The sequence below is a fragment of the Micropterus salmoides genome, unplaced genomic scaffold (assembly GCF_014851395.1).
Source record: "Micropterus salmoides isolate LMB-PRFRI ecotype aquatic unplaced genomic scaffold, ASM1485139v1 Ms_hic_scaffold_3, whole genome shotgun sequence".
NCBI classification, from domain to species: domain Eukaryota; kingdom Metazoa; phylum Chordata; class Actinopteri; order Centrarchiformes; family Centrarchidae; genus Micropterus; species Micropterus salmoides.
The window spans coordinates 11,866,601-11,885,840 of NW_024042261.1; the positions used below are offsets into that span (position 1 = coordinate 11,866,601).

The 19,240-nt window shown below is 42.7% G+C and overlaps 1 protein-coding gene across 1 annotated transcript; it reads left to right on the top strand.

Moving 5' to 3' along the window:
* Nucleotides 1-6,124: 6,124 nt before the first annotated feature.
* Nucleotides 6,125-19,033, top strand: gap43 (growth associated protein 43). The gene is made up of 3 exons (XM_038694206.1): nucleotides 6,125-6,444; nucleotides 13,507-14,143; nucleotides 17,733-19,033. The coding sequence occupies exons 1-3, from the start codon at nucleotides 6,415-6,417 to the stop codon at nucleotides 17,810-17,812; spliced, it is 747 nt and encodes a 248-aa protein (XP_038550134.1). The 5' UTR covers nucleotides 6,125-6,414; the 3' UTR covers nucleotides 17,813-19,033.
* The last annotated feature ends 207 nt before the right edge of the window (nucleotides 19,034-19,240 follow it).

The following is a 19,240-nucleotide window of genomic DNA, read 5'->3' on the forward strand; positions in this document are numbered from 1 at the left end:
GATCCACCAGTGATGGCTGAACCTCAAACCAGCACCAGATTAAGTTTCACACATTCAATCAGACTATTCAGTCCTTGAATTTGACAGATTTAAAGGATGTGTGTTTCCTCAGGCATCAGGTTTGTGGTTACCAGTATGGACCAATCCATAACCCATTGGTTTCCAATCTGACGGTCAGGATCCCTTGAGGGTTCCCGGGATCCATATATCTGAGGGGTCACCAAGTAACTAAAGAATATTTCTGACTTTTGTTTTGTATATTAGTTATATATTATTTTTTGAAATACTCAGTTGCAGAACTTGTACCTCTTCAGGCCTCTAAAAATCCTTCAAATGAAACAATCTGAAAACGAAAAAACTCACTCACAAAACAGGTTGAACTGTTCTCAGCTCAAGTTGGCACTGAGACTTAGACCTGTGATTAGGGGTGATGGTGATGGATAGACTTCATTTAAAGGCTCACAAGCCAAAAAGGATGGGAGCCACTGCCTTAAGGGGTAATTTCAATATTTTTTTAAAGCCTGTGCCCTATTTTCAGATATTTGGAGTCAAAATGACTAGTAGGTACAAAGGGTTTTGAAATCCGTGCAGTAGATGGCTTCAGCCAGCAGCCACAAACCGGATGAAATGGCTGCAACATATTCCTTCAGGGCAATTGTGCCAGTCAAAAATATGTCCATAAACAGTGCGTCTTTTTGCCATTGGCAGACTCAGACAGTTATACCAGCTGTCATGGAAAGGTTCCCTATGAGTAAAACCCTTTAACACCACTTGTTTTGAAGAGAACAAGAGTAACAGAAGACTTGCTTAAGGACAATTCTTGCTTTTAAATCTCGTGAGAGGTGAGTTGTTGCAGGAAGACGCTTGTGGAAATGTGAGTCAGAGTTGGAGAGAGAACTTTGTTATGTCCATAGAGGACTACGTTACGAAACGTTACTTCAACACAACAAAGTGAAATTACAATCTAACCACAAAACGTTCCAAGATGTAACGCTATGAATACAACACAAAGGAAATCATCGGCTTGAAATGTAAATACTGAACAATCAAGTCATTATCAAGTGAACTTGAGTTAATGGAGTTGTGAATGTGACCGTCGCAGTTGCCACCTTACAATGTTCCTGATTAATTCTTTGCAGTGTGTCAATATGTGCCACAGAATGATGAAGAAAGTGGATTAGCGTAGTTACCAAAAATATTGAGAGAAAGTTCAGGGTAAAAAACAGGCTATAATTTCTTAACGAGTCAGTCTACTTGCTTCAGTATATATGGTCTTCATGGGAGAACACCTGTGGGACATTATGTGAATGCAGCTGTGTCAGATGTAGGAGTCATGTCCCAGCTCAGAAGTGGACACCTGGTCCAATTTTATTTTATTATTGCTGGCGGGGAAACCTTTGATTTTCATCCTCTGGGTCGTGGATCATACTGAGAAAAGAGAGAGAAGAAGGAGAGACAGTGAAAAACAAAAGTGGTTTGAAAAGTTCTTTATTGCTAGACTAAATAAGGTACAAGAAAAAATTTAATGTTATTTGAGAGATTAATACCAACATTAAATTATAATTTGCATTGTGTTATGTTGTGTTATATACTTCATCGCTTGCATGCAGTGACCCCAAAAGAAAATTTCATACAAAATGCATGAAACAATTTGTTACTTGTTTATGTATTTTTTGTGTCTGCAGTCATTGGTGGAGCAGAGTAAACCCGAAGAGGGTGCAGGGAAGATTATTGATCCAGAGAACTGGGGTATTTGGGGGTTTTGAGGGGAAAACAGATATTTACACTAAAATGTAAATAACAAACGGGTGAATCCATTTATCTAGGATATTAAATATATATTTCACAAGAAGTAAAAATGTATAAAAATAAAGTTGCAAATATAATAAATAGATACATGGATCTATGAATGTTTCATGAACAATTCACTATAAATGACTAATTTTATTATGTTCCCAGTTAGGGGGCCAGTTAAGTATTTCAGTATAATTTAATGCTGTGGCTTCTGTCCTGGGATGGAATCAACTGGGAATGTAGATGCTTCATAAATCCTGATTGATTTGGGAAAAAAAGCTTGGTAGAGGCTGTGAGCATTGGTAGAAAAGCAAAACAAAAAAGAAAATGCTTTTTGCAAGTTTTAGCAAGCTTAAGTGTGGAGATATTTTTAAAAAATCAGTATGCGAACACACATCTTAGCACTGACTTCCCTGTGATGCTTCCTTTTGACATTTGTGTCCAATCAAACTCCTGCTTATTGATTTTAAGATGTGGTTCCTCTCCCTCTCCAATGTTGCTCACTAAAATCTCAGCAGTGAATCACTTTCTTACGTGTGACATTTTAGCAGCTTCCACTTATTTTTTCCCCCCACTGGTATTGGTGCTCATCCGTCATAACACCCATAATGTATCACCTAGCATGTAAAAATACACAAGTGCACGTCACTTTGCAGGCATTAATAACATTTAGTGCATAAAGGCCACATGGGTAACTGTTCTCTTTATGTTCTTTCCTGTAACATGACAATCTCTGGATTCAAAGTCAACCCCACTGTGGTGTCAGTCACCAGACACTAGACAGAGCTGCGACCTGTGAGCTTTAGACATTCAAAACATCTTAGTATTTTGTGTTATCGTTGTTTTCATACCTCTTCTACAGATACTTCAGTTTGATCTCTGCACTTATGAACTAGTTTGCTAACTTCTATGGGGAATATATTGCTCCTGCAATTATTTGCCCACCAAAAGAAGTGTGATATGTTCCATAGCAAGCATTAAGTACAGTCATTTGTACTGCCTAAGGTTTGAGATCTTAAGCACTACAGTTTTCTATGTCTTCATGAGGAGAAATTAATTGATTATAATTGTTGTTATATGTGACCACAATTATAATTATAATCAATTAATTATGGTTATTGTAACCAAATGTGATGAAACTGGGTTATGTTACCATTACCAGAATTATAACTGTTAATTAACTGCGGCTTGTATTTGGCTTTTACCTAATTATTTCAAGACAGTCAGTCGACTGCATGTGAATCTCTTTCACAGATACGGTGACAGGTCAGTCTTAAGGGACAGCAATGTCGATGTACAACGCAACAGACAACAGAATGAATTCAAAGGTAAGATAAGCCATGTAAGAATCACATGTTAAAAAGTTTCCTCATATATGTGCATGTGTTTATCTTTAGATTTGAGTGTATTGATGGCAGTGTGAAATGAGTGTGGTCTGCACCATACCTCCATTCTCCAGGGTGTTCTTTTGCCACTTGTAAGGGGGCACAGTCGATGGTGGAGCAACACTTACAGCATGCTTTATTTATTATTTACAAAAAGTAAGACAGCTAACATTGCTCCAAAGGGAAGCACACTCAAATCCACAGAGAAACAAATAGTCTGGCATTAGCTCGTGATGTCACGTATTGTCAAGTATTGTGGGTAAAGTTGAAATGTAAAAGTGATAACACGCTGTAAACTGAGACATGTTTGAGACTTCATGTTCTAATAATAACACTGAAATCACGTAGATGACTGTAATCACAGTAAGTAGCAACCTACAGTGAAGCGTTGGCAGAACATGCCTCTTGACTGCTTCTCGATACTGACAGTGTGACATTATTGATCCCTGTTGTCGGTACAGCAGCTGATTAAGCTGCTTAAGAGAACAATCAAACAACTGGACATAGATTGTTAGGATACGAAGCAGCCACTGTAAACTAGGGTCAGTTTTTCCAGTTAACTGCTGGCCAACCTGCAGCAAATGAAGATGGAGTGTTTTCAATGAACATCCCACGCTCTCTCTGTTTCTTTAGCTTCCACCGCCCCGGCGCCAGCTTGATTTGGCTCTTGGGGATTTGAGTGTTTGGATTTTTTTTTCATGTACACAACCTCAATCATTTATTATAGGACTGTGTTACTAAGCTTCATTCCTCTCTTAAATAACTTGTAGCAGTGTTCGCACTGGGATTTGATTTGAGGTGATTTGCCACTTGATGTTTAAATGTTGATGCTGTAAACCTTTTCAGCAATGTGCAGCTAAGAGCATTTTAAACGGAATACCTTTAAATCAAAATAAAAAAAAGTAAATAGGTTAAAACAGGAGAATACACAATTACGTAAAGATAGGTGACCAACATAAAGTGTCTTGGTATGGAGTCGGGCGATCATGAGCCATGAGAACAGCTCCGGTGCTCCTTGGCAGAGATTCTCCAAGTCTCTCAGACTTGGATATTCCCACTATTTGGTGTTTTGATGATGATGCTAGGAAAGAGCGCTGTTTAACACATCACTCCATTATCAAAACTGTTGCCATTTTCTTTTCTTCAGCTAATCAATTAATTGACTCATTATTTGAGCTCTAATGTGGTGATGAGTGAAGTGTATGTGTCATACCAGGCAGGTTGACACTCATCATTATGTTTCTCAGTTCATTTTTCCTTCAATACTTCACCTGTTTGTAAGTTTGAAGCTTCCTTGGCGTCCAGACAACAATGTAAAATCTGGACAGAGGAAGTCAGCAAGTTCCTTGAGCAAGGCACTTATCTGCAAGTTATTCCAGTGAAGTGGCCCAGTAGGGGCACTGTGAACTGGCAGCAGTATGATTGTGCATAGCTGTACAAAAGCAAAGCAAGACAGTGCTGAGAAAGATCATGCATGCTCAGCAGAACCCTGCATTATTACAGTGTATGTGTCATCCGGCCTGCTGTAGAACATGATGACACATGGTGATGATATAGTGCAGCCAAGTAATGGTGCTGAATGTGCCTGTGTGGCAACAGCGACCACCGGGAAGGCTGTGGCTCAGCGGCGCAGGTTAATGATTTCCCCTCAGTGAACTGAATGTGGAATAATCTTGTAAGAGAGAAGAATAGCAGAGCACGAACCCCTCAGGACCCTTCCTCCTCCACTTCCCTCCGTCCATCCCTCTCTCTGTCTATCCTCTTGTTCTCCATTCCTCCCTCCATCCTCATTGTGTCTGTAGCATCTGCTGGTGCTCGCCGGTGTCAGAGCGGGGGTGGGGACTCTTCTGACACCACAGTGTGTGTCTGTGTGTGTGTGTATTATGAAAGACAAATACAGAGTGTGGGTGTTTGCATGAGCATGCGCCGGTGAGCCTCACTGTACGGTAATTGTTATAAATGTGGTCGTGGGGATAATGCATGCGTTGTGTCCGCTCATTAAACCAGACTGTGTGCAAATGTGCGCACAGAGGGAGAAAAAAGGGGGAAGGGAGAGAGGAAGAGAGGCAGTTTGCCTCGGCTGCCTGTCTGCCACACCCGGCCCTCTTGCTTCCTCCTCCTACCTCCATCCCTTTCTCTCCCGCCATCTCTCTCTCTCTCTCTCTCACACACACACACACACACTCATCCTCCTCTGCTCTTCTAGTCTATCTGCTGGTGTTTCCATGAGAACAGAGAGCGCTGGGTATTGGGGGTGGGTGGGTTGGTGGTGCGGGTGACGTGTCCTAAGAGCACAGCGTGTGTGTGTGTGTGTGTGTGTGTGTATGTATGTGCGCCTAGCGATCATCACTGCTCTCTTTCACACCGTCTCTCCTGGCAAGAGCTGCTCCCGGCTGTGCCAGAAAACATGCTTTTGGCACTGCCGTGGCAATTTGGACGCAGAGCTCTCACATAACACTGATCAGAGATCCGGAGAGTGTATAACACACAGTCTGAGAGGGAACCTGAGCAATCAGAGGAGGCAACTTCCATTTGGGAGCATCTTTAAAAAAGAAAAAAAGACACCTCATCATGTGTGTGCAAGGGGAGGGGATAAAACAGAGGGGTAGTGGGAGTGTTGAGAGAAACACAAATAAAGCACAATAAAAAAAGATCTATCAGAGCAAAAATTGGAGGTATCCAGTCAGTCAAGTGCCTTTTTAGGGTGGGGCCGCAGCTTTTGCTGGAGCCAGGCTGAAAGAGAAGAGGAGGAGGGTGAGAAGATGTAGAAGTGAGGAGTGCTGATCTAAAAGGGGTGGTGGGGGGGTTCATCACTATGAGCTAGAAGAGGAGGAGGAGAAGGAGGAGGAGGAGGAGGGGGGATAGTGTGAAGGGAAGAGGGGAGGAGAGAGGGATGGAGGGAGCGAGGGAAAGGGAGGGGTTTAAAGGGTGGGCTTGTAGTCATTGTCAGGCAGCGAGTAAGTGAGAGAGAGAAAGAGGTGCGCCCAGGCAGACCGACTGAAGAGCGCGTGTGTGCAAACTGGGATGAGTAAATGCACTGGGAGGCTTAGCTGTTGATACAGCCAAGGAGAAAGAGAGAGAGAGAGAGTGTGTGTGCGCACGAAAGCGAGCGAGAGTGAGCGCGCAAGAGAGAGAGAGCGAGAGAGAGAGAGAGAGGGTGAGAGAAGAAGTGAAAGGGAGAAAAAAGGGAAGAAAGAAGCAGAGAAGAAAAAGGGAGGATACAACAACTACAACTATGCTGTGCTGCATAAGAAGAACCAAACCGGTAAACTGCTTTGATTTGCTTTATCAATATTTCTCTTTCAGATGCATCTCAGCTCTGAACTTTGTGACTGTTGGTTTGTTGTCTGATCAGGGTGCTTGAGGACAGATTAGAGAAAATGCTGCTGTAATTTCCTTTGACTCTGGGCCTGGCTTGTCTTTACAGAAGTCTATCCACAGAGCCCAGACACGCCTAGTTAATGTGATTATCCCGCATGAATGGATATTGCCACAGTGCCTCTCAGACCTCACACTGTACTTGCAGAGGGGCACAAGAATGTAACTCGATCTTGGGCACTCCCTCCTACTGATCATGCACTTGAAAAAAGTGAAAGATTATTGAAAGGCACTTAACAGATTCTGTATTGTCTCTGCTGTTGAAGCTGTACTCCCTCATCTATTCAGGAGCTCCTCTAAACTCTGGCATAATCCACCATTGTTCATAATGATTCATATTAATTAGATCAACCTATGTGCTCTTAATTGATGCCTAAAATGGGACTCTTAGCATCTTTTGTACTTGTGATATCTTGAGCAGAAATGGTGACACAGGGAAGTAATTTTCCACAGAGAGGAGAAAAAAAGGGTGGGGTACGGATTGAGTGAGCAGCACCATCATGTCAGTGGCCTTGGGGGAATACAATGGGAATAAACGAGTCTAAATGGATTATCATAGCCCTCCAGCTTTATAAGTGGATGTTGTCAATGGAGGGTACTATGAAGTGTGCACTCATTTAAAGGGTGTGAAAGGGTGGTGTTGGGTAGTTTATAATAACCCATGGCTATTCTCAACGGGAGAGAATAGCCTAATAAAAAAAAGGTGTTGCATGGAAGCTGGGGTGGGTCTGGACAGTGGAGAAGAGGGTGGCACTCTCCTGGGCTTGACTCTGTTGTATATTAGCAGCTATCGTGGTGGTTCTGTGTGTGATCAGGGCCGGCTTCCTGACGCTATCTCAAACTGAGTATGATTTTATCGGACTGGATTCCGAAGGAACTTGATTGAATTCTTAAATGTAAGTGTGGATGAATCATATTAAATCTGGCAGGAGGAGAGAAAGGAAACGAGGCTTGCCATTTGAAAGACATGCAGGAAGAGCGGGATGCAGAGGGGGAGGCAGGCAGGGAAAGAACCAGCGGCAGGGTTGAGTGTAGCTGGTGCACATGGAGGTTTGGGGTGGGGGGGTGCAAGAGGAGGTAGAGAGCGAAGGGAACGTGGTGGGCAGAGAAATAGAGGTGAAAAAATGACTGAGACATTTCAAGGTTTCAAGGTATGGGGGAAGAAAGGGAGAGGCAGGCATAAGGGAATGAACCTGGATGGTGGCTAAAGCCGGCAGGAAACGCAATGGTGACAGATTGAGGGATGATGGTTGGGGGAGGTGAGCAGGCGCAAAGGTGAGAAAGAAGGGAAAGGAAGCCGGTGTGCTGCACACTGCACCCATGTGGGTGAGGCACCGGCTTTTCCCACAGAACGCTGTCGCTGCCTCGAGCGTGCACGCCTCACCACAAGGAAGAATACCCTCCCGGTCTACAACCACTTATCCTCCTGCTTTTGAGGAGTAGAGGCATAAATTAATGGATGGATGGGCATCATGGATGGATGAGCAAAGAGCCCGGTTTTCAGCTAAACATGGCTGTATTGCTGTGGGTCCTGCCATTGTGGAGTGTTAAGTGCTGTTGCAACATCTTCACTATGGGAGTGGCTGCTTGCACTTAATTTAAGTCTCCTCAGTAGCCCCAGTCCCCAGCTCAATCTTTAGTTAGTTTTGTGCAATTTTGGAACCAGATTCATCACCACAGAGGATGCTCCTTGTCCTCACCTCAGGGTTTGGGGAAAGATCAAGGATCAAGTTCAGGTCCATCTTAGGTCCAGGTCCTTCTTAAACTCAGGTCTTCCTCCACCACTAGGCATAACGGAAGCTGCCATTTGGACCCTAAACCAGGACTTTAAAATCCCACCCAAATGTGCTCCTCTCCCATTCCACCCCAACTCCATCCCTAGTTCTCCTCCTTGCACCAGAACCATAACTGCCTGTCCTGCCTAACTCTGCCCCCACCTTTTAGCTTGAACCTGAATGAATTTCGCTCCAACTCCAAAATCAGGACCCACTCTGCCACCTTAAAGACAGTTATCTGATGCTGTGGCTCTCAAAGTCCCTTTCCATAGGCCTGGCTTCAGCCAAAGCACCAGCCTACAGCCCGTCCAGTTCCTGCCCCCCCCTCTCCACCCGCCCCACCATCATGTCCCCTTCCTCCAGCTCCTCTCCACTTCGACTTCCACTTGCCCCTGTCCCCATCCTCATCCCTAGTCCAGTCAGCCCAGATCAGTGGCGATTGCGGAGCCTTTGTTCAGGCTGAGAGTCGGTGTAATTGAATTAAAGGCTGCTCCAGAGGATGTAATGACGTTGGCATATGGCTGCTTATTAGTTGCTGCGGAGCATCTTTTCCCGGGCCGTCGTAAAAGAAACAGGGCATCCTTAAGCATCGCTCATCAATTCACAGTCAAAGGAGAGACAGAGTGATGGCGAGTGGGGGCTGTGGCAGTCACCACCTGAGCCCCCCTCTCCTCATCTGCAGGAGATAGCTGGCTAAAAGGGTGTGGTGCTCTGCTGTGTCTGTCGATGTGTGTGTGTGTGTTTGTGTGTGTATGTGTGTGTGTGAGAGAGAGAGAGCGAGAGAGAGAATGAGTGGGTAGCAGTTTGCTCAGTGAGGAGTAGAGTGAAAGACGACAGAAAGAGAAAGAAGGAGAGGGAGATATTCAGCAGTTGCAGACAGCAGCCAGTCTTTGCTCTTTGGTGTCTGGATGACTCCTGCAGAAAGGCAGACAGCCATTGAAATTATGAGAGAGGTGTCATTGCAGAAAGTATGTGTGCCGCCAGCAGGGTGGCTAATATTACCTCTCCGGCTGTTTGGGAACTGTGAGAACATGAAAAATGTTGGGTTCATTTTATTTAAATTAGCCAATGCACTATTTATTTTATTGCTTATAATATCTGTGTTAACACAAATATTCAATAATTACACATTACAGCAGCTGCACCTGTTGGGTTGGTGATATAAAGGGCCTTTGCAAAGCAATGTTCTGTAACTCCACCATTATAAATCTAAATATTACCTTTATTATTTCTTTCCCCTCTTGCTAGAGGCATTCAATCCAAGGCTGGGCGGAGGGGCGAGGTGAAAATGGAGTCTCCAGCTTGAATGGATCAGAACTTAAAAAATAAAAATGATTAAATGCGTGCTGGTGTGTGCATAAGCGTGAGCTGTGGTTCTGTGGTAATTCAACCAGCATAAACCACACCGCTCCACCGTGTCTTCCCCTCGTTTCTCCTCCCCTCCCCTCCTCCCCCCTCCTCCCCCCTCCTGAAACAAGTCCCTAATGGCACTGGGAATGAGGCAGCGGGAAGGTGTTACTGTGTGTCACCATTGGGGGATGGTGTGTGTGTGTGTGTGTGTGTGTGTGTGTGGGTCTGGATCAGTAAAGCCATTGACTGTCGGGTGTGGTTCTCACGACAGCCAGTACCCACCCAAGGACAGAGCAAGACAGAGAGCGAGCACAGACTGCAGCTGCTAGGCATAGCTGTAATGGACACATCCAACTGTCAGAGAATGTACTGAACACATTTTAGCACAGCCATTTATTACTTTTACAGACAGGATAGACAGAGGCGTTTGTCCTCTGTTGAGTGTCACCTCTTGTATTTAAATAAATGAACCTGAGCTATTGTACATTTAGATTCTGAACATAAAGATGGCAGCCATTATTTGTCACCTACACAAACTAAAATGTCCTACAGCAAGCATTTAATGTTGCTACATTATACTGAAGATATTAGCCTGTGATTGCAGGAGGATTGCAAAATCTGTTTTACAATCATGCTAGGAAAGCACTTTTATATTGCAAACATCCCTTTTTTGCTGTATAATAAAAGCCTCTTTTGGTGGTTAATGTAGTGTATCTACGGCAACCAGAAAAAACATGTTCAAAGAGGAAACACTGTGGGCCAATTGTAATAAGTCATTTGATTAACCTGATAAAAACAAATATGTTGTCTCACTGCAAATGAATCAAGGAAGAGTTTAAAGGGTCGTGCAATCTTGGGGTGAAGACTTGGGAGTGTACATTGTGGTGTGCTGTATCTTTGGGAGGTGCTGCTGTTTTTATGAATGAAAATGTGTGCCGCACAGACACCGAGTGGAATAGCGCCTGCAGGAGGATACGTGACCAGGGTTCACTTAACAGTCACAGTCTTCAAGAAGCAATTCTTAAAGGATTTGCAGTAATGTTTCTGTTTACTTTCGATTTAAATGTGAGATGTTGATGTAGCCACTATCTCAGACATTAACTACTGGTACACTGTATGTTAAAGCATAATATATTTGATGTGACAGGTCAAAGCAGTTCAGTACTGAATCTTATGGTCCATGGAAACAGACCACAGCAGTCAGAGAATCACAGCACAGCACTTTTGAGGGTGATGCACAGACAAACATCTATAATTCAAATGATGATGCTACAATTGTGGTCAAACCATGATGTGATCGTTCTTCCCCGTCTCCTTACACCGATATGAGATCACTTGGCTCTCTGCTGGTATTTTATTGCATTTGCACTCACACACGCCCAGATCTCTAAATTAAATGACATCCCCTCTGTTCCAATAATGATGTCATACCCCCATATTCCCAAACACCCTCATCTATCGCTTTCTCTCTCTGTCTGACTCACTGTATGCAGCCAGTAAGTAATTCTACTTAGAGTTAAGTGCTTGGGCCAAATTTTTGGCAATTGTAAGCACCTATGAGATCAGACATAATAAACGCCCAATAAGTCACCGGAGACCTGCATATTATTAAGAGTACTGGGTGTGCCAGTAGTGCTTTGTCTCCACATTGGCTAAGTGTTGTAATATCAGAACACTGTTGAAGTTTACTTCCACACTTAATAGCTCGTTGTTAAGTAAACAGCTCTAGTTCAGGTTTTAAACATAACTCACTATATTTGAAGGGCAGTGTAAAGCCCCTGAAATTCTTCTATCCTTCTCATAGCCAGCATCATCTGCAGTTTTTTTAAAATATCACATTGCACAAAATTGCTTCAGGAAGATGGCGTATATTAAGAATTGCAGGATGGCCCGGGGCAGGATTTACACCCTGAACCCTGGGGATGGCATGTGAATATAGGTATATACCAGCACAGCTGCACCTTGGTCTCTCTGCTCCAATATTGGACTGACACACTGACCCTGAAAAAGACATGTTGGTTTAGGGCCTCTGGCTCTTAAATCATGTCACACAGATGTGATCCCTCACACAGGCAGCTGTCCAAGTCAAACCTCATATACGATATAATGACATTATCAGAGACAGAAGGTATGAGGAAATACACTGATGGATGAGGAAATACACTGATGGATGTACCTACGAGTTGCATCTTGAAAACCATTTTCACTCAAATTCACTCACCTTGTAACAAGATGCTACTGCTCAGTGACACAGACCGCCAGCATTGATGCATACAGGCACATATAAACCCATTGGCCCCCCCACCGGCCCCGCACCGCACCCTACTGCTGCATCACACACAACCCTCCCTTAGCCATGCTGATTGCTCCGCCTGATTTACGAGTTACTATTGGCTTGCTCCCCTGAGGGGTCAGGTGCACTGCCAATCAGGGTGACATATAGTCTTTCATAGCACCAACCAGCAGACAGCGCCGTGATGAGTTAGCACTCTGGTTGTCAAGGTAACCTTTGATGGTTGGGAGGGGTATGGCAGTGAATGCTGAGGAGATTGTAGCAGGCAGCTCGTTCCCTAGCAGCCGGAGCTGGAGCCGTAGAAAGCTACTGTACCTAGAGAATAGAGATTGGTTCGTTATTCTGGAGAAAGAGTCCCCATTTTGAACACTTACATTTTGCACATTTCCGGTTACAATTTTGAAGATATCATTAACAGTGAATGCAGGGAACACGGAGAGGTTCTACATTTAAGTTTAATTATTCCCTAAATCTATTTCACTTACATTATCAAGAGGACAATATCAACCTCATGCTTGGTTTGAATAACCGCAATAAAGAGAGTCATTTGTTGTGCCTCAAATCCCAGTGTATCCAATTCATTATGTGGAGACAATCGACCCCCACGCACATCTGTTATTGTCATGACTCACAATGGCACTAAATCTCCTCTTTCCAGCACATAAAATGATAAAACGCTGTAGATTCATTCAACTGTCAAACCAATGACTGACTCCTAACAGAGTCTTGATACCTGGAAGGACAAAATCCCTCAAAGCTATTCAGATTCTGCGGTTTTCACATCTCTATCATTTTGCTAACTGATGCTGCGCTGCCTGCATGCTCTTTGACAATTTGTGTTTGCTTCATGTTGCTTATTCACATTCATTTATGGTGCACATTTGAAGCTTTTGATTGGTTGAACCGTGGCTAGAGAATATTTTACCTTGATTTGTTTGCCTATTCATTTTGAATGTACTGATTCATTTTGTTTGCCACTTTCAGTGCTCATCATTCATTCCTTTATTTGATTTGATTTCTTTTCATTAGATTTATATGACTCATAGCACAACGCACTATTTGATGGACAGCTATGGATCCAGTTACGGAAGGTAATATCATGGAACCCCTTTCAATATTACGTTGTGTACTGTCCTATTCCTAACCCTGCTCCTCATCCAGTCCTACACTTTCACTCACCAAATCCTAACCCGACTTTTCCCAGTCTATAATTCTCCAGTAATGTTTATAAATACCTCAATTCATGTTAACTACTGAACCCTTTCTCATAGCATACACTTTTGTATTTTTCTAACTTCTGATCTTTCAAATCACAACACATTGTACCTTTGGTAGGATTCTAAGCCCAAATAAAAGTATGAGAGCATGATGTTTTGGGGTGATCATCCTCAAGCTACAAACTCCCACAGTAGAGGGATTCTTTGCAAGTTTTTAGTGTTAACAACCAGTACATTCCCTGGCTGGTTTCCAGTGGACCTGCATGATGTCATACAGTAGATGTTAATCTATTGTAATTTCTCTTGGCTGCCAGGTGGAGAAGAATGAGGAGGCAGACCAGAAGATTGAACAGGATGGCACCACCAACAAACCCGAGGACAAGGCCCACAAGGCTGCCACCAAAATACAGGCCAGCTTCCGTGGACACATAACTCGGAAAAAGATGAAAGACGGAGAAGAAGAGAAGGAGGGAGACACTCCTGCTGCCACAGAGGAGGCAACAGAGGGAGGAGAGGAGGTAAAGAAAGCAGAGGGAGACGAAGCACCTGCAAAGGAGGAGGAAGCTGCAGGAGAGGAGGTCAAGAAGGAGGCAGAGGAGAGCCAAGCCAAAAGTCCTGTGGCAGACAAGCCAGCCAACTCTCCAGCAGCTGCAGGCGCAGCAACTTCTCCTGTAGCTGCAGCACCCGCTGCTGCCTCTCCTACGGCTGCCACAGTGCCCTCTGAGCCCCAGAAAGAGGAGCCAAAGGTGGAGGAAAAAGCTGAGGAGAAGCCCAAAGAGGTGGAGGCCCCAGCAGCAGCAGCCAAGAGTCCCACCACAGCCACAGCTGATGAGAAGAAGGAGGAGGAGGAGAGTGAAGAGAAAAAGGAGGAGGCCAGACAAGCCAATGTGCCTGCTGCTGTCAGCCCGACAGCTGAGAAGGAGGAGCCTAACCAAACAAATGATAAACAAGGTATGCGGATTAAACTAAAACTTTTAACTTCCATTTATTACTATAGGATTCATTTAAAAGCCCATTTCATGCACACATGCCAAATAAAATAAGCCCACTTGGGCAGGATGTACAAGAAGGTTCTGAAGCACTCTGAACACTTAGGTGTGGACATGTTTGCAAGGGCACTGGGTTCAGAGACAAAAATAATTCCAGACACACATTTGCCAATGAAGAAGCAATTACTTACTGTACAAACAGTAACAAAGAAGAATATGTAAGCTTTCCCGTAGCCTGCTTGGCAGGGACAACAGGAAATAACTGCTGGTTGAGTTGTTGGGGTTTAAAGATCGTTGGCAGTGCTCCACCATTCACTGGTTAACACAGAAACACAGCTCAGTGTTAGATTAGACTGCAGCCTGTGCAAGATGGAAACTCCATACTGATGAGGCAGGGATTGGGATCGAAATGCAGGCCTGGTCATGAATGATGTTGTACATTGAGCTAGTGTTAGCTTGGAAATGATCAGTTATACATATACTTGAGAAGGAACTGGAAGACCAGGAAATTACATTATAACATTAATACAACAAACTCACAACATACACTTGACATGAACCCATATTTCTGGTCCAAGGACTCTCATATTGGGTCAGACAGGTAGTTAATGGAGCATGCTCAGTCTCGAGTAGGTGGGAAACACACACACACCAACTGGAGAACTACACGGAAACTAGGTCACCTAGACAGCACTGTCTCCCTGTTGTCATAGTTACCACCTCGATGGGATAGCTGGCCTGCATGGAGCAGAGCGGGGATAACAGGTGCTCTGATTTCAATGAATGATTAATGATCCCTACTGGTCACGATCCACACTGGGGAAGTCTGTCACAAACAAACTCTACTTGACAAAGAAAGCCTAAGTAAGAATCCACTGCTGGCCACAATGTGCTTTACCAACCGAAGTGACTCAGAGAGCCAATTAATATTTATAACAAAGTCATTTGGTTAAGGTTTGTCAGCGCGCAGACCGGAGTCACATGCACAAGGACTCCAGGTTCTCTGATCTGACTGAATAATTTATGAGGTTGCCTGGGGATGGGGATCCAGATTCTCCACCAAGGATAGTCCATGTCGCTGGCTTTCAATTAGTTACATCTGACCAAGTTGTTAACTGTCATAGCATGATAACATATCACTGTAAATTCACACAAGATAAAATAATAATACACTTTATTTGTACCTTCACCTTTCATACACCAGCTACGTGCAAGGTACTGACAATTTAAACAACAGGTAAAATCTTAAAATACAAAAAATTGAAATAAAAAGAAAACAAACAACAGCAATGACCATACAATAATTACTTCCACCATCATATTTTCAATAATTGTAATCTTCTAAAATTAAGCTGTAGTGGACATGTTCCAGAGATGTCAGTGAAGAGGTATAAACAGATTCTAGGTGAAATCAAAGCAGAAAAGGTGAGTTCAAACAAGACTTTTAACAAGTCACACAGTTTGGGTCCAAAATCCACCATGAGTCCTTTGTCTTAGTCACTGTGTCTATAAATCTGAGGGAATACGTGTCATACAATATCACACAATCAGGGTCCAGAAATACATTTATAGACAGGTACATGAATCTTGAACCAGTGAAGAGATGTGATCAATTTTCTTTGAACCAGTTAAAACCTATTCTGTATGTGCTATAGATTATAGGTACATTGCCTGTGGTCAGCCCTCTTGTATTGTGTAGTAAACTGTAGGCACATTTTTTCCTTTTCCTCTTTTCAACCAATAACGAGGACCTCTGTTTTGATGTGAATTAATTTGGTGGAAATTTTGAGTCATTTATCATTTAATATCAAAGATGCTGTTCTCAACGGAGTAAAGAGGGCTCAGGTCATCAAGATCAACAGCTATATAGTGTTTGGTGTCATCTGCATAGCAGTGAAAATCAATACTGTGCTGACACATAGTGGTAACAAAGATTGAGAAGTAACGAATCCAGGACAAAACCTTGTGGCTCTCCATGTAGTCCTCTAGCACAAGAACTTTTGAAAAATTACAAATGTAAGTGGAAGTTGGAAAAAGAAGATTATGTGCATCTACTTTATATCCGAGTTATAATTTCCACGATAAACAATGCGTCATGCTCTCATTAACATTGTTTACTGAAAACTTCAATAAAATCAGTGGGCAGATTCGGCAAACCGCAACAAAGACCACCAGAGTTTGGGAGTTTGTTTTTCCGTATATGAATTCTTATTTGCAAATGCATCAGCAAAACTAAACCTACATTTGAGTCATCGCTGGTGTAGTTAACGGCGATGGCACTGATATCAGACTACTAGAAATGACGGGCTTTGGCTCTGTGATTTGGGTTAAATTGCATTTGCATCACACAGTTCAGTGGCTGTAGAAAAATACATTCTCAAGTCTGTCATACTGGGTAACAAGCTAATTGCCTCTTACCTGGTAAGATCATGCTGCCTTGAGTCACACACACACACACACACACACACACACACACACACACACACACACACACACACGCCCACACACAGTTTTAGTACAAGCACTAACACAGACATGATCGCCCCACTTCTCTGTCTCTCTCTCTGCCTCGCCCTCACAGACACTCTCACACACACGCACTCCATCACCCCAATCTCCCAGGCAATGATGTCATTCTTTGAAGTCTTTCTATTAAAAGAATATGAGATCATCGTGGTATGACATCACCGCTCTCAGGGCACTTGAATAAAAGGCTTGGTCAGAAACATTAAAATAAAGGTCCATCTACTGCGTGACAAGGACATATATATATATATATTTTTTATAGACAATTGATAGATATAATTGCCATATTTTTAGCAGTAAAGTAGCATACAGCATAGGCAGAATAGGGTAATGCAAAGAAAAATATAAACCATCAGTGCAATGTTCCTCAACAAACACCATTAGTTATGGCTTAGCGATTTATCATTAATTGTTATTCAGCAGTATTCACCTCTTAGTAAACCACCACTGGATGTTGTTATAGTGCATTACACTGTGGGCATCACAGGGTATCAGATGTGACAGGCCGAGATGCTACTGTTAGCGTTGTGATGTCAGTTCAAATGCTTCATGGGTCCATTAGGAGCACTCTTTTCCTTTATTATTTACACAGCCAATGTGGGATTTAAGACTTTAGGCTCCATCTTCTAACTCACATGCTCTCAGATTTAGTAGAGTTGACATCTTGTGAACAACATGGAATTACATAGTATCTCCTGTTATATTTTTTGTTATGCTTTTTTAATTTTAACCTATGGATGTTGTTACACAGAGAACCTTCTGAGGTGAAATATTTAAAAAGTCAAAAGTATCAGCTGACACGTAAAATCTTTGATGCTCAGTATCTCAGAAGACCCAGATAGAGCATCATTATTCCAGCCTTACATTGTAAAATCTCCTCTCCACAGGCTAATTCTCTCTCTTCCTCTCTCCAACCCACCATTTATCTATCATATCCCCCTTCTCTTACATCTGATTTTCCTCCTCTCGCTTTGCCTTTTTCTCTCTTTACCCTTCATCCTCCCTGCCTCCCTCCCTCCACCCAGATGCTGCAGAGGAGTCTAAAGCAGAGGAGGCCACCCCGGCAGACGCAGCGGCAGAGGCCACCGAGTCCAAGGATGACTAAGGCAAAGCTTAACCTAAAGAAAGCAGAATTAAGAGTATGAAGAATAACACAAAAACAAAAATCTAAAAAGGTTGCTCTTTGCCTTCCCAATGTGAAGGCAGTCCGTTTCTATTTGTTTGTCATTTTTTGTGTGGCAATGATTTTCTCATGTTGGGGGAGTTTCCAGCGTGAAGTTTTTTGGCTCAAGCTAATACTATGAGGAAGTGATGATGATGTTGATGATGTTGTTGTTGATTATGAAAATTGATTGTTACCTTGATGATGATGCCGACGGTGATGATGATGACGAGAGGAGGAGGAGGAGGAGGAGGAGGATTTCATTTGGTGCATCTTCACTGTCTATTGTGAAGGAATTGTGGAAGGAATGCTCCCAACTGGATATTTACACATTTAAAACGCATTGTGAATGCACCATACTTGATCTGCATTGCAATGCACTTTCCTTAAACACATTTTGCAAATAAAATCTGTATTTCTGCAAATGCACGCACAAAAACAAGCTGGTTTTAAAATGCAACTCTAGTTTTCAACACAGTACAAGTGTATTGAGAACATAGCAAATAGGTGATATACTGACACATCGGATGGAGAATAGAATGTATAATTAAATGTGTGACTTTTCTAGTTGGGCAGCTATATTCTGAATCCAAAAACCACATATAGTACAAGACTATTACTCTCTCTCTATTCTGCTTGAGTCATTCAAGCTTGGTTTACACCCCTTTTACAAACTCTCTGTTTACTCACATATACAGTAAAGGACCTGTTGCCATTTAAATGACATGATCATATAATAAACTATAGAAATCAGCTATGGTATTGATGTAACTGGCTCTTACTTGACGATTTGTGTTCTGCCAACCAAACGTGAGAACAGTAGCATGAACCATCGAACCAGATGCATGATGGGAACTCTCCCCCTGAGAGGAACTTTTTCGCAGTCACAAAAACTTAAGAGGTGTGGCGGCTTCTTTTTGATGTCTTTGGTGTTGTTATGACAGTTTATATGAATTGGAAAAATACTCTTGCACTGATGTTACGAAAAAAAAGAAAAATCAAACAAATCAAGCAAACAAAAAATACTTTTCCCATGTTCCAGTGAGTGCAATGTCCAGTTTCAACCTTATCAAGGAGTTCAAACTTGTGAGAAAAAAACATGAAAAAATAAAAATGGTTTCAATGTCTGTTTTCAAAATAAAGCAAATGTGCCAATTACCATCATAAACTGTGGAGTTTGTTTAAAGCCATGTTCATGTACAGCCATAACTTAGCTACAGACTGGAAATGGGGAAACAGCTTACCTGGCGGTGTGGTAAAACATAATCTTGTTTGTTTAATCTGTACAGAAAGGGATGAGTAAAGACAAGACTTTGTAGGATTAAAGTATTCACTGAACATCAGATGTCAACATCTTACAACAAATTTCTT

Excerpts from the sequence above, each read along its gene's own strand:
- gap43 (XM_038694206.1), top strand. The coding sequence starts at position 6,415 with ATGCTGTGCTGCATAAGAAGAACCAAACCG. Across the intron at positions 6,445-13,506 it reads GCATAAGAAGAACCAAACCG|GTGGAGAAGAATGAGGAGGC; the intron begins GTAAACTGCTTT and ends CTTGGCTGCCAG. Across the intron at positions 14,144-17,732 it reads CCAAACAAATGATAAACAAG|ATGCTGCAGAGGAGTCTAAA; the intron begins GTATGCGGATTA and ends CCCTCCACCCAG.